The sequence below is a fragment of the Dipodomys spectabilis genome, unplaced genomic scaffold, assembly GCF_019054845.1.
Source record: "Dipodomys spectabilis isolate Male_0828 unplaced genomic scaffold, ASM1905484v1 ptg000095l, whole genome shotgun sequence".
In the NCBI taxonomy this organism is placed as follows: Eukaryota; Metazoa; Chordata; class Mammalia; order Rodentia; family Heteromyidae; genus Dipodomys; species Dipodomys spectabilis.
Window position 1 is genome coordinate 12,709,269 of NW_024870772.1, and position 15,879 is coordinate 12,725,147.

A 15,879-nucleotide genomic window follows, 5' to 3' on the forward strand; every position below is an offset into this window, starting at 1 on the left:
ATCTTTGGATGCATAAAAAGAATTGGGCAGAGAAGGGAGTAGCATGGAGTTATGAGAACAAAAGCAGACTCACATCATTTGGAACTCTGAAGGAGTATAAAAGGTGGACAGACTCGTGGTAGTGGAGAGACTGCACTGGGTAGGGCAGTGTAAACCAGGCCTCTGGTTGCCTGCAGTGATTGTATGGCCTTGACTTGCTCCTGGGTCCTGAGTGAGGGCTGTTATCCTGTTAGAGAGAAACTTGAAAAAGGTGTGATCAGGCAAAAGGCTGACAAGATGGCAGGAGTAGTTGATATGAATGACACAAGCTAGAAAAGTTCCATTTGGAGTATGAGTCCATAAACAGTCAGAAGCTAGGGCTGGATTGGAGTGGTTAAGGGTGAGAGACCTTGGTCATTTCCTGTAAATAACAGGTAACAAAGACAATAATGCAAATTCCTGTTGGAATTCTAAATTCCAGTTAGAAGTTAGACAGATATGGACATTAGATGGACAAGCTTCTCAACTTATTTCTCTTGACCTCCCGGCTCTGGTTAATTTTGAAAGGACAGGCACAAAGTGGCTGATGTGACATCATCTTCTCTTAGTTCCCCACCACCTCCTGGGGGTTTAGGTGCTTGTTGCTGGGATAACTTGTCCCAGTTGGCACTTAGGGGCTTTGAACTCAAGGCCTGGACACTTTCCCTGAGCCCTTCTTCTGGAGGCTAGTGCCCTACCACTTTAAGTCACAGGGCCACTTTTAGCATTTGGTTAATTTTTGAGCCATACTTCCAGTCTGTATCTTTGCTGGTTAGTTTGGAGATGGGGTGTCAGAGGGATTTTTTTTTTTTTTTTACCTGTGCTGGCTTTGCTTTGCCACAGAAACCCTTTATTATTTCCAATTAAAGCAACAAGGAGATCAGTGAGAACAAGTAGAGCTTATTACCTGCACCCTGTCAAGAATTGATCAACAAATACTTGCTAGAACTCTGTAATGACAAAACTCAATATATGGGATGAGAGTTTTAGCATAAATGTAGTATAGCTTGGCTTCTTGGAAAACTGATAACCAAAGTTCACAAGAGACTCTCCTGGCCTACACCTGGTTCAGTAGCATAACTACATAGCCAGCTTTTTCAGGTCAGGCTGGGTAAGGTTTACAGAGAGTGTCCCACAAGAGTCTTAGTTTTTGTAAATCTAAAGCAGTCTTTAACCAAGAATCAGCTATGTGTGATGGAGTCAGGCAGGAGTCCAGTCTACTTCTACCATGACAGAGGTAATCAGGATGGCCCAGGCAGGATCTGGGCTAGACTGTGTCCCTCTGATGAATTATCTTATCTCCTGCTGGGTTGCTCACAAATTTCTACAGACTGGTTAAATATACTTGACTTTAGATGGACATAATGACGTGGTAGTTTTAATGTAAATCATAGCCAACAATTACATACCAACTGTCCTCATAAGCTCTGTTTTTTAAGGCATACTCATACCATCTGTTACGTACTTAAACTTTCTGGGACAGAAAAAATATTTGGAACAAACATTTTAATATAATTCGTATCTCCTTACTGTGTTTCTCATCACAGCTGGCAAGGAGCTGAGCAAGGGCTCATTCCTTTTACTACTACCCTTGATAAAGATGTTTCCTTTTAACAAACAGCACATTTGGTAATTAACTTCTTCAACACAAAATTTACATTTGCAGTCAAGGAACATAAATTTCAGGAAATATCACTACCAAGAAATAAAAGAAGATACCTTTTTACAGCATGATAAGTTTTTATGAGATTATGTTGAATATGTTCACACACATTTAAACAAAGTTTTAAGGCATACTTGGGTTTTTTAAAAAATGAAAATTGGCGGTTTTTTGGAATTCCAGTGTCAAAATGATATTATTTTGCCCAATATGATAAAACCTTGTGATCAATGTTGGAAAAGTAGGCAATACCAAACAAAATGCAAGGATTTGGCAAACAATTTAACAGAATTTCCATGCTTAAACAAAAATTGATAACAAGAACAGAAAACCTTTAAATCAGTCTTGCTGATGAGCTGCATTAGTATTTGAACTGAATATTTCAACACCTAGAAGAGTGAAGAGGAGTAAGCTTGGTGGAAGAGTGGGAGTTGTAGAAAAACCCCATCATGTGGTTGTTGTCTCTTCCTAGGTGTCAGCTTCCAGGGCCTATAGAGAGAATTGGGGGAGGAGTGGCTGAACTGGTTTATAAGGAGAAGAGGCAGCACTTTTAACCTGAAGATATTTAAGGGGAGGACATAGCATAATGAAGGAATTGAAAAGTGAATGTTTGAGTAAATGGATAGAGAAAGCTATTGGAAGAAGTGAGAGGGGGAGGGATGTCTCTTCTGTAGCCTCCTAGAGGAGAAATTAAGAATCTGGATTTTGAAGTGAGTGGATTCAGTAAAGTGAAAGAATTGAATTATGGTCTGAGTCCCAAAGGCAAAAGGACTGGTTTGTTTTTCTTATGGGATTTTTGCGTGGGAAAGGGAGAGAGCAGTAAAAGAGAGAAGCTGGCCTCAGTGTGTTTGCCAGCCAGCCACTGTCAGTGACAGATTAACGAAAGAGGCAGAGCAGAGAGGCCCATTTATTTAGGGCCTGGAGGGGAAGAAGGTGTATTAGCCATAGAAGGGGGTTGAGAAATGTATACTTTTGGAGGGATTTCTTTAGAGGGAGTTTAAGCAGGGCTGTTAGCTTGTTTTACCCTTGGAGGCTTATGCTACACAGTTAGGCAGGCAGGGATCAGAGGTCAGCAGGAGTTTGCTTGGAGCAGACAGTTTTGGTGAAGAGAATCTGGACCAACTGTGGATATCAAGAGTGTAGTTAGAAGAGCAAGGAAGGAGAAAAGGATCTTTGGTGCTGGAGGTCATCAAAGAAAAGAGAGAGAAAGAGGAAGAGAGAGACTGAGCAAAGGGGGTTTGAAACAGATTAAGCTGCTATAAGCTAAGGAGTTACTTTTGTAGAGGAGATGGTTGGGAGGTTTAAAACAGAGAAGGCCTTGGTGAGCAAGGCAGGAGAGCGGGGTTGGGGTGGGGCCTCTGGAATGGAGATCAGAGAAGGACTTGGTGGACAGAACAGGATGAGCAGAGGGGGTCTGGAGTGGGGGTCAGAGAAGGGCTTAGGTTTAGGGGACCTTGGACTCCTCACCGTTAAAACAATTAAAACAATTCTCATTGGAGAATTGGTCAGGTTATTTTTGACTGTAAGTAAAGCAGTCAGCTCAGAGTCTTAAGATTAGACTGCAGGCATGCCAATGGGGTGTCTCTGGGAGACAATTTGGTAGGACTACAGAGCCTGTCCCGCTGGTCCAGGTGTCCTTGGTGCTTTGGGAAGGCAGACAGACAGATCCCAATAATTAGGAGAGGGCATCCTCAAAGGTCGTGAGGGGGTCAGGAAGGGAGAAACTCCTGGGGTCTCTGAGGGCCCTATAGACAGGAAGGGAGGGAGAGACTCCTGGAGTCCCAGGGTCCTTGTTGGGGACCAGGCTGGTTACCTTGTCCTGAGGTGGTGGGTGGAGTCGGTCATATGACAAAGAGCCTCCTGCCTGGAGATCAAAGTTAGGGGACAGGGTGAAGAAGAGAGAATAGGGGAGAGATAAGGCCTTTTCTGGGTTTACTCAGAGGGCCAATACTGCCCCAAGCCATGTGGGGTGGCCGTCCACAAGGCATACACCACTTACATAAGCAAAAGCCACAAGGTCTTTCAGGTGGCTGTTTAGCCCAAAGCTTGGTGGGCTCTGCTCCCAATGGAGAAAATCTTTGGAAGGAAGGGGAAGGTAGTAGAAAGGCTCGATGAGAGGTGGCAAAGAGGTGGGTGGCCCCTCAGCAGAGGGCACCCAGTTGCTCCTGGCACTTCTCTCCTGGGTTCGGCACCATATGTTGGGGAAATGGAGGAGAACAGAAAAGGAATAGGCGGAACTGGATCATCAACAGGCGAGGACTGTTTATTGAGGAACAGTGAGGGACACAGACCTTCCCCAAGGGTTTGGAGGTTGTGCCAGAGAATTGGGACAGGAGCTGGGTTTTTTATATGAGGTCTGAGCAAGGAAGCAGAGGTTAATGAAAAAGCCTCCAAGTCAAGGGAGGTGGGGGCTTTTCAGTTGGGCCCACAATGGGATGTCTACAGCTGGGCTTAGGATTGCCCTGCTTGCACATCAAACAGGTTCGCACATACCTGGTATTTTACCTGGTGCCTTTATGGGCCTGGGACAGTAGGGTGGAGATCAGTCCTTCATATTCCATCTTTAGATACATAAAATGATTTGGTGTCAGGGCAATCCACATAAGCCCAACTGTAAACATCCCATTGTGGGCCCAACTGAAAAGCCCCCTTCTCCCTTGACAGGGTGGCTTTTCAATTAACCTCCGCCTCCTTGCTCAGACCTCATACAAAAATGGAGCTCCTGGGGCTGGGAAGGTGGCTCAGTGGTAGAGCGCTTGCCTTACATGCTCGAGGCCCTGGGTTCGATTCCTCAGCACCACATAAGCAAAAAGAAAAAAGCCGGAAGTGGCGCTGTGGCTCAAGTGGTAGAGTGCTAGCCTTGAGCTGAAGAGCTGAGGGACAGCTCCCAGGCCCAGAGTTCAGGCCCATGACCAGACCCGAAAAAAAAAAATGCAACTCCTATCCCAACTCTCGGGCACAACCTCCCCTTCAGTAGTTAGCAAAAGAATATTGTGATCATCATTTTAGATTATAGCAAGAAGTGATGCTGTGGCTCAAGTGGTAGAGTGCTAGTCTTGAACAAAAGAAGCTCAGGGACAGTGCTTAGATTATAGCAATATTTTAATACGGGAAAAATTGTTTCAACCATCAACAAGTTAGACAACTGGGGTTCAAGCATCAAATGCTACATGTGTGACTTTATATTAGTCACCTTTCTGTTACTCTGACAAAATACCTGAGATAAATACATGATATAAATCAACTTTACAGCAGAGAGAATTGTTTTAGCTCATGCTTTTTGATTTGAGGCTGTCTGGCTCCATTGCTTTGGGCTCTGAGGTTAGAAAGAATGCTTGGCCTTGGGAGCATGTTGTGAATGGGGCTGATTACCTCACTGAGGTGAGGGAGCAAACAGAAAAGGCAAATTCTAGTAATTTACTTCTTCCAACTAGGCCTGTTTCCTAATGGCCTATTCATCAGTGGATTAGTAGATTAATGGATTACTTGATGAGTTAATGCCCTCATTGTCCAGTCACTTCTCAATAGTACCACTTGCTCTGGTCAAGCCTTAAAACACTTGAGTTGAGCACTGGCATTGCTGCATTTTGTATCCAACCTTATCCAAACTCTGGGAACTCAGTTTGTATATCCCATAGAGAAAAGTAATACTTAACTCAGAAGTTGACTATGAGAATGAAATGGTTTAATATGTGTAACTATAAAGCCTAAACAGCAACTGTTCTCTACACTTATAATGACTGTTGCTGCATTGTTTTTCCGTGATTATTTCGGATTGACACATATCTATCTGCCTAGTCTGTCATTAATGATGTGGGTAAATATGTGTATGTGAATTTTAAAAAATGTAGTATGTATTACTAGTGGATACCTGGACAGGTCTTTATTGTGTTGCATAAAACTGATGTAAATTAAGAAAGGCACCAAAGAAAAATAAACTTAGAAGGCTTTAAAGAAAAAAGTAAGAGTTCCTAATATGGGTAATGTTTAAAAAAGAAATAAGTACTGTGTATCAAGTCAAATGAATGGAGTATATTGACAATTTCCGTTTGAGAATTCCATGACAGGAAAGGGTGAAAACTTATGAATTTTTCCTACCACAAGCCATTTGTGGTGCCTCTATCACTGAAGTATAAGTAATGGGGGAGCTGTTTGACAGAGTGATGGAGCCATGTCTGAGGTCACTGAGAGATACCAGTACAAATGAGTATTTATAATTAAATTGGAAAAGTTAGGATTGCCTTAAAACTATCTTTGTCAAATATTTAATGTCAATAATGTTTTGTTTTAATCTTGAAAAGAATAAGGTTAACTTGTTAGTTAAGAAATCTAAGTTAAATAAGATTTGCACACAGTTCATATGTAGATACAGAAGCAAATTAACACTTCCTTGAGAATGTACAATTTAGAGGTTGGAGGCATGGCCCAGTTGGTCCAGCACTAATGAATGAATAAAAGCAGCAGGTGTCCAGTTTGAGTTCCAGTCTCAGATCTAACAAAAAAGAAAAAAGAGAATGTACAATTTTAAGTCCCCTCATCTGTTTGAGGATTCTACTAAAAAAAAAGTCATAGTCAATGACCTCAAAGATCTTCTCAAGTGTAGCCATCATTATATTTGAAGACACATAAAGGATCCATCTTTGGAAATGCAATAATTACTTAAGAAAGAAAACATTAAGGAAATTATTAACATGCTCCTTAGTTTTCCTCATAAGATGGCTTTGAGCATTATATTTTATTAGCTCCAAATTCACCCATTTGTTTTTCTTTTCCAAGTTGCTATGGTCCTTGTTTAAAAACCAAGAATGAGAGGTTGGTCAATTACATTTAAATCCACTTAGCTATAGTTCACCAGTAATGTAATCAGAGACTGCTGATGATGCATAAAGAGATGGCTTAGTGGGATTTCTATCCTTGGCATAGTTGTAAGAACTATTTTAAAAGATAGCTTTCTTACTCTTGATAATATTGACCCTAAATGTTTGAATAGTCCTCAAATATTTCTAGTATTTTACTCTTGAAAATTGTAATTCTCTGACAAATACTAGGAGTTAGCAGGTCACAGCTACAATCCTAGCTACTCAGGAGACTGAGATCTAAGGATCGTTGGTTGAGCCAGCCAGGGCAGAAAAATCCAAGAGACTCTTACCCCCATTAGCCAGTGAAAAGGTTAGCTGAACCATATAGCACAATTGTGTTAAGAGTAGATGAGCATAAGGCTCTGAGGTCAAACTGCAGTACTGGAAAAAGGGAAGGAAGGAAGGAAGGAAAGAAGAAAGGAAGGAAGGAAGGAAGGAAGGAAGGAAGGACAAAAAAAGGGAAGAGAGAAAGAAAAAGAGGAAGGAAGAAAGAAAGGAAAGAAACTCTTTAAACTAATTTCCCCCCATGGGGTATGACCTATTATTGCCCTGGCATTGGTAATGGTGGTGGTGGTGATGATGAAGACTAATTTCTTTATTGTTCCTTGTGCATTCTAGTGTCACATTTTAATTCTTTCAAAATTTATCATGTCTCAATTATTTTGAAGAGTTAAGAAATATGCATTATGTTCCTCCTCAAAAAAATGATTCATCCAACGTTACAGGGTTTCGTCTTTTATAAAACACCTTGAAGTAAAAATATGAAATGAGTTGGGAAAGACCCAAGCCTTTCATCCAGTAGGACATGGTTGTGGTCTCTAATCATACTAATGATTAGAGTCTTGGAACTTACCTCCTTGGCTGGAAGGTAGTGTGAATGATCACTGATTTAACTTACAATTTAGAATAAAGCTTGAGTGAAAACTAAAACCTAGAGACTAAGGGAGCTTTGGAGTCCTTGTGCACCTGGTTGTGTTGAGAGACTGATATGCCCAGAGACTGCATAGAAGTTTGGTGGCACTTCCTTTCTCCAACTTTATACTATGTATTTCTTCCACTTAATTCTTCCTGAGTTGTATCCTTTATAAACAGTGACTATCAGGATAGTACTTTCTCGAGTTCTGTGAGGTCATCCTAGTGAATGAGGAAACTTAAGGGAGAGAACTTGAGGGAAACCTCAACTTCATTAGGAAGTGTGGATGTCCTCCTATTCTTGGAACTGGCATCTGAAATTAGGGCATTCTCCTGGACTGAGCTCTTATCTATAGAATGACACAACTGATTCTCACACAACTGATTCTAATTTGTATTAGAAGTGAATTTTAGGAAACACAATTGATGGTTGGAGAATTAAAGAATTGGATGGTGTTGAGACAAAGAATTTGTTGTCAGGGAAAAAATGATCTCCATCCCTTTTCCTTGTGTCTTTTTTCATACAGAAGTGCCTCAGAGTTCTATGTGTCACTTTCCCTTATTTATATATCATTATTGGTATGGAGGAGTAGAGGTTGTGGGAAACAAACTTATTTTTGTAATTAACAATTTCTTTATAGAAAAATAAAGTCTGCAATGAAGCTGAGTTTTCATTATGACTTTTAGCCACTTTGTCGCTTTTTGGGGTTTTGGACCATTTATTTACCCTCTAGCTCAGTTTCCTCACTTGTCAGGTGGACCTGGTAACAATACCTGTTTCAAAATGCTCTTTTGAGGATTAAATAGGCTAATTCATGGGAAAGACCAAAGACTGTACCTGACACACATAAACAGGAAAGTTTAGTTACTATGAATGCTATTACTTTTAGTTTTACTCTTATTACAATCACTGCTGTAATATAGTAGTAGTATACTATTTTTTAAACCTTATCCATAACATAAAGTGTGTTTAAGTCTTTGAAAGCTTTCCAGAGTACATGTTTACTTTATATTAAGAAAAAAGTATGTTTCAGAACTTTTATTTAATCAAGAGTTTCAGAGTTTTTAGGAAGTCTGAAAATGACTGAACCACCTGTAAGAATTATTGAGAAATGAGAAAGGAAATGCTAATGAGACATTACAGGAAAGATCAAATAGACTAGGAGAGCAAGAGGAATCAGGAATCTCTTCTCTAATGCAGAAAGAAAGCTCTGAAGGAAGCAATAATCATTTGGAAATGAGAAGAGTAAGTGAAACACCGAAGTATTAATCAAATAGCATCCTGGGTGTGGATAATTGACCAACAGACATAAAAATGAAAGAAGATGGAATAGGGTATATACATTACCTTTATGAGCACTATAAAACCAGATCTTGGGGACAAGTCTAAGTGAATTGATAAGTGCTACCATGATGCAAACATTTCCTACAACTTATCATCTGTTGGGTGTTTTTCAAAATTCATTTTAAACAACATGGGTTTGATAACCATACATTCTACCACTGAACCCCTACCTTAAATTCACAACCCTTATAAAGGATTCATGAGAAATCATGGTATCAGTGAGAAAACATACATGAGTATTAATTGAGAATGGCTTCACTGCAGTGAGAGTCAAAGCTTATAGTACCATTATTGTTCAGTACTGTCAGATATGGCTTTCCAAATATTATTTTGGTGAACTAGGTTCAAAAAATCCTATATTCTTAAACTACATTTTTCATGCCCCCTTCCTAAATTCCATCATTTTGAACCATGAATGTAAACTATAATTTTGAAAGCCTCAATATCATTTTTGGGGGGCATTTAAGTTGCTTCTAAGGGTAGTTGTTTCTAAGGTTCTGACAGATTGAACCATTGCTCAGGAGTATTTCAAAAGCCTTGGTATAAAAGACTCCCTGTAGTTTTCATTTTTAAACATACTTTTATAAAGTTCATTATGATAGGAAGCAAGTTGATTTTATTAAATTTAAACTCATCAACACATAAAACATATACTCAAAAATTAGTTGAGATACTGTGTTTTCTTTTGGGGAGCCTATTATCTTTGTATCATATAAAATCAACTGCAAAGATTTGAGAGTTGATTCTTAATGCATTAGGGCTTTTTTGGTGGGAAGCCCATATGTACTGTCAGTACTTTAGTGCCCTGAATTATTATTGGTTGTTCATGTGCACTTTTAGAGCAAATTTATTTCAAATGAAATATTGTTCAATGTTAGATAATAAACACAGAGAGCCTTCTCTGATACTTGTTTTTCTTTCCTATTGTAGATTAGCTTGACCCTTTTTCCCTATCCCAACTATCCCAAGTATTCTACCCTCTCAAAAGATAGTTTGAAAATAGTTTAAATTATATTTGAATAAATGTAATTTTAACAAGTTTTAATTACCTTTCCATCTGAATAGATTGGTAACATTTATACAGGTATAGAACTATAAAAACTTATTTCTTAAATATGGTTTGCTTGGAGGGCATTGCTTAAATTTTCTCTTATATTTTAAAGCATCTATTATTGAATTTCCTTTGTAACTTGGCTTAAAGTCAAAAGGTAATGTAATTCAACTTTATATAATGAATTTTTTGCATTCTTATGAAGTTTTTCACAAATGTTTTGTTTCTAGATTGTTTTACCTTTCATATATTATAATTTTGTCCTTTCAAGGCATTTAATACACTTTCTTTCCAGTCTCTGTAGAAACGCTGGAAAAGAATTTGAAGCAGATGGGAAGGCAACTTCAACAGCTTGAGAAAGATTTGGAAACCTTTCCCCCTCCTGAGGACTTGCATGACAAGTTTGTGACAAAGATGTCCATATCCTTCTGATATCTAAATAAGTCACTAGTCAGCTGGAATTTTGATTTATTTAACATGATAACTGTGTTTGCATAACCCAAGATCATTTTCTGGTGCCAAACTATAGAACTTTTAACCTTTGCTTTCTTTTAAAGAGTCAGCAAAGTTGTTGTTGTAAATAACAAACCCTGTGTTTCTTTTTTTCCTTTTTACCTGTTTGGTTAATAGTACTTTTTTTTGGTTCTGTTTCCTTTCATATGCCTTATTTTCTTCTGATGTTCATGGTACAAAATGATATTAAACTTAGTTTGAGGATGTTTGAATTGAAAGCCATGAGAGGTTGAACTCAGGGTCTCACAAGGCTTGCTTGGCAGGTACTCTTATCACTGAGCCCCACCTCTAACCCAACATTTAGATATTTTTGAAATGTTTCAGGAGATTCAGATTGCATAAACTCACAGCTTGGCTAGTCAGCTTCAAGGTTTGATATATATTAGAAACTAATTGACTTGGCAAAAAAATTATATTGTCTTTAGAAATACTATGTAGTTAACAATCAAAATGTAGTTTGTCACAGGTAACTACTTGTCTCTTTTCTCCTAACCAAAACATGAAATTGACAAGTGTATGTCTTCATTTATACATATAAATGTAACTTAAAAACATGAAGCTTGTATACAGTTTTTTTAGTATTCAGTTACCTTCATTATTACTTTTATAGTTTAATCTCTAATGAGTGTCTAAAATAATTATTCCCTTTGTTTTCTGAAACTAATGTTGGGTGCAAACCACTATATGAAATTAGATATTTTTATGTTGCAATAAAGTATTATTAAAAGTCAATATGGACTTCTGAATTCTATCTAAAAAGATAACCCACTTCTAAAATACACTGTTATAGACATCCTCAATGTTTTATTTTACTCATATATTTGAAATAAATGACAACTTTTTTCCTTTTTCTACTTTTTATCCCTTGAGACTTAATAACTCACAAAAGTATTATTTGGTTCATCTTCGATTTTATTGCATATGCTTTCATTTTAATTGTGAATTAGTTCAATTTTAGCTTTCCTTCACTCTCTCTGTTGGGAAATATCATAAAAATGCGCTCTAGCAACAATCAGTTCAGGCTAATGTGTGTGTTTTCTTTTGTATCTCCCTCCTCACTCCCCTGTCCCCACATACATCCAGCTTCTTATTGAGAAGATGCTTTTATCACCACACACTGGGTAAGGCTTTCTTCTTTCTTTTGCTTTTTTAAAGTAAACAAGAGGTCTGTATTTATCCACCAAAAACATATTTTTGTACTGACTCCTCATTTGAGCAAGTGTGCTTTTTTAAGAGTGAATACAGTATTTCAGAATTCTATCATTCTCATCATCTCTCAATCTTTTGATCAAGTTAGAATGTTCTCACACGTGACATTTTAATGTTTTAAATATTGGTTGTAGTGTTTTAGTCCTATAGATAGAAGGCATTTTAGAAAAGATTTTACTTACATATAGCTTTTAGTATTACCCTGTGAATGCACTAATGATGAAGCTCAGGTTTCTTGACTGTGGCTGAATTCATGAACCCAGAGGAAAGGCTATAGGTGCTCAGCAGAGGGTCTCAGGACATATCCACATTTGTATTCCTATGACAGGAGAAGCTGAATGATGTTGGCTACTTGAAAGGTATGCAGCTCATAAAAAGCAGCCAGCAGGAAATCAGAAACAGGAATGATGATGCTTTGTTGGACACAGTTTTTCATTCTGAGTACAATTATACTCTATGGACAAGAAAGCTACTGTATCCTGTCGCTAAATATCACAACCTCGCAGCCTCTAATGAACTGATTAGCATTCATGTATCTCTTGGAAGTCAGTTATATGAACAGTTGGTGCACTTTGCTATTGACAAAGCTTATAATCATAAATATTCTTTGCCGAGATTAGATTGTTCTCATTTGCTTTTCATCTTCGTTAGATATACTAGTTTTGAAGTAATTAAATATATTCATTTCAAGACTTTGTTTACTTTAATTAAGACTGACAACCAGTCAGATTTTTGAATATTAACTGCATTTATACTGATCTTATTAAGATGACAAGTTGTAAGCTTCTTGGGTCTTGGAAACGTATGGAAGCCAAAATGCACAATAAATCAAAATGTACTAACTGAAGTTTGTTAATACTCGAACTTTGTGCTTTATGTTTAAATGCTTATTAATTGAAGCATAAATCAACTGTTTGGCTCAGTGGACCAATTCTGAAAGAATCTGTATTTAACTTGTTAAAAGATGATTCTTTGTAAGTATAAATTTACTCTAAATGATCATGATTTAGTGATTTATTGTTTATTGGATTATTTTAAATTAGAGTCAACTGTTAAAATATGAAATTTCACTTGCATATTATATTGTGTTTTAATTTGTCAGTGCATATTCACTTGACATCTACTTTATAACATCTAAGATAGTAATTTCATACTTCCTTTAAAAGGCATAAACAATTTTTTCATATATCATTGGCTTTTTTATATTATTTTTTAGTTGCTAACCCTAGTCAGAACTGTAATTATTCAATTGCTTCAGTAAACAATTGCTTGAAAAATGTGAAACAAATTTCAAGTGCAGTCATCAGTACTGTTATATACAAGCTATTTTATGTGAGGTGTGCATACTTATTAAATTCTTATCAGTGAGAAACTCAAAATACCAAGATTTATGTCACACAGTGCTTGTTGCATTCTTTGACCTTTAAATTCTGTAATATTTCTTATTTTAAGAACAATACAAATAGATTTCAGACCATGCCCTTGAAATTCTCCTTGCACAGCCACTTACCTTTCTATTTTCTTTGCCTTTGCTGAGCCTCTTAGGAAAAACAAACACAAAAACATGCAAGACATGTATATAATTTTATATTTACTATAACTTACAAAGGGAGTTACATGACTCTTGTGTTATATATATTTTTAATTTCTTCATTGAAATCCCATTCTCTTTTTTATTGTTTCATAATGTAGCAATGTTTTAAGCTTGTCTGCAATTACTGGGAAAACGATAAAACCACTCCAGTAAATTCATTGAAAATACTTTTTTGTGTCCTTTATAGTAGAATATCTGTGCACGAAGTTGAGGATTTTGCAGGTAAAGGAACTTGTTAAACATTTTTCCTTAATTCAACTATGTCTAGGAAGTAAAAATGGAAGAATAGAATGTATAAAATGTAAGCCTGTGTAACATATGGCTGAGTTACAAAAGTGGGCAGTTAGGTAATTGATTTGTTGTAGGAAATATTTCTTTTCTTGAATTAGTCTTCTGCCTCTTTCATCCCTTTCTTTTTCTTTCTTCCTTCTCTTCCACTTAATGAATTCTTTATAAACTTTTAAAATCTAGGTTAAATATCCTGCATCTCATCCTTCATGAATTCTCAGATTTTCAATGATCATTTCGTTGTCTTGAGTTCATTACTCTTACGAGACAATGTATACAACTTAATTCTCTGTGCTTTATACATCATGCCCCAGTAGTTTTAATCAACCTTGCCTTTTTAGTCAGGATTTTTCTTATTTTATCTGCCCCCATTTTATCTAGCTCTCTTATTTTACCTGTCTGGCTTCTGACACTTTGGATAACCTCAAAATTTTTTATTTTCTTCATATTTGTCATTATTAGAATTGCCATTCACTTACTTTATATCTTCACATAATAGAAGTTATATTTCAGGACCACAGAGATTGTTCCTATCTTGTTAGTTACTGCTCTTATGTCAGGTGCCTACAAAAGTGTTTGGAATACAGCAAATTCAGTGAATACTTACTAAATATTTTCTTGTTCTCTGATTTTTAAGACATCAAAGTTATTAGGCATGTAGCACTAACTGAAATTGGCCTTGTAAGTTGTGTCAGTGAAGGAAATAATGGGCATTCATGCTGATAGTTGAACATGGGGGAAATTACCTAACAGTGAATGTGGAATCTAGTTGTTGGACATAGTTTGGATATAAGCAGGAATATGACAAACCAGGATAAGAGTACCATAATGACTTGTTTAGATACCATATAAGACACGCTTTCGGTTGCTAAATATTTGTGGTTTAATTCATGGGAACACAGATCTGATGATTGTCATGTATCTTTCAAATAGGAAGATTGCAGTAGGTCAGGTAGAAATTAATGAGAATTTGTCCTTAGTTTTGATAAAGGTAAAGAAAAAGGAAATCGATTTTTTTCAAAGCATCACAAAATTGGAACATGTATTCATATTTTTGCAATGAATTTTAACAAATGTTTATTTTCTTAAGTGTTTTACATTTTTTGAAGATCTTTGTGAATATAAAACTTGGTACTGAGAAAAAATAATTAAAGTCTAACTACTGTTGACAGAGACATTACTTTTATTTAGAGTTTAACAGTTGGCATAAGAGCATCTACATTTCATTTTTATTTTGGGTGATGATAGTGATTTTTTTAATCTGAATGTTTCACCATCTCTTAATGAGAGAGTAGCCCATCAAAACTGATGTGGTGTGCCTTATTCATGTACTCAGCTATTCTAGCCGATTAGACAGTCATTTTAATGTTCTGAGGATTAATTAGGCTATTTCCAAAATTGTTTCAGTTTAATCACAATTTTACCATTCTTATGGGTAGTTCCAGTTATTCAGAACTCCATTTCATTTCCTTTGGGAGAAAACTCTTTTTATACATAATAATGATAAGAAAATTAACTTAAAAGCTCCTTAGCTGTTAGAACAAAATCATGCCATTTTTGTGATTCTGACTTTTGCTCATCTTTTCTAGCATATCTTTTAAGACAGATATACTATTTTTCTCAGTATGTACAGATATACTTCTTTTTCTTCTCTCCCTCTTCTTTTTCCTCTCTCCCTCTCCCTGTCCCTCTCCCTGTCCCTCTCCTTCTCCTTCTCCCTCTCCCTCTCACTCCAACTCCCCTCCCTTCTCCCTTCCCTCCTCTACTATCCTGTCCTCTCCTCTCTTTTGCAGTCTTAGGGCTTGAATTCAGGGCCTGGGCACTGTCCCTAGCTTCTTTTGCTCAAGGTGAGCACAATACCACTTGAGCAACAGTGTATGTGTGTACTCTGTGGTACTGAGGAATCAGCATGAACCCAGGGCTTCATGCATGCTAGACAAGCACTCTACCACAAGCCACATTCCTAGCCCTCCAGATATGCGTCTATGTTTCATTACTTACCTGATGTTTCAGTTCTTACCTGAGAATCTAAAAAGTATCATTGCATTACTCTACGCTGTCTAGCAAATGAATTCTTGACAATGGGCCTATACCCAGGTATCTGGATAAGATTATTAGCGAAGTGCCTTGTTCATATTCAGTGCCTTACATACAATGATGATGTATGTAAGCTATCAAACTATCCGATTAGAGACACTAGCCAACATAATGTCCTCAACCTATTGTCAGGGTTAGCTGCTTTTTCAGGACTCTGTTAGCTCTTCACAGTTTATCAAAATTTGTACAATTACATAGAAAGGTATGATTTTACAAGTACAGATTCTGTGTCTTTTTATTAAATGACTTCAAGGATACTTGTTACCCTTCCCGCCAAAGTTTAAGAGTATTAGTACTGGGGTGAAATAAGTACTTGGCACCAATGTCACTAGA

The 15,879-nt window shown here is 37.1% G+C and overlaps 1 protein-coding gene across 1 annotated transcript in view; it reads left to right on the plus strand.

Annotated features, from left to right (window-relative positions):
• The window catches only part of Diaph3 (diaphanous related formin 3), a 446,709-nt gene that overhangs the window by 269,667 nt on the left and 161,163 nt on the right, over positions 1-15,879 (plus strand). Inside the window, exon 23 of the mRNA XM_042685827.1 lies at positions 10,141-10,265. Within this exon, the coding sequence (XP_042541761.1) occupies positions 10,141-10,265 (125 nt within the window). The remainder of the gene's footprint in view (positions 1-10,140; positions 10,266-15,879) is intronic.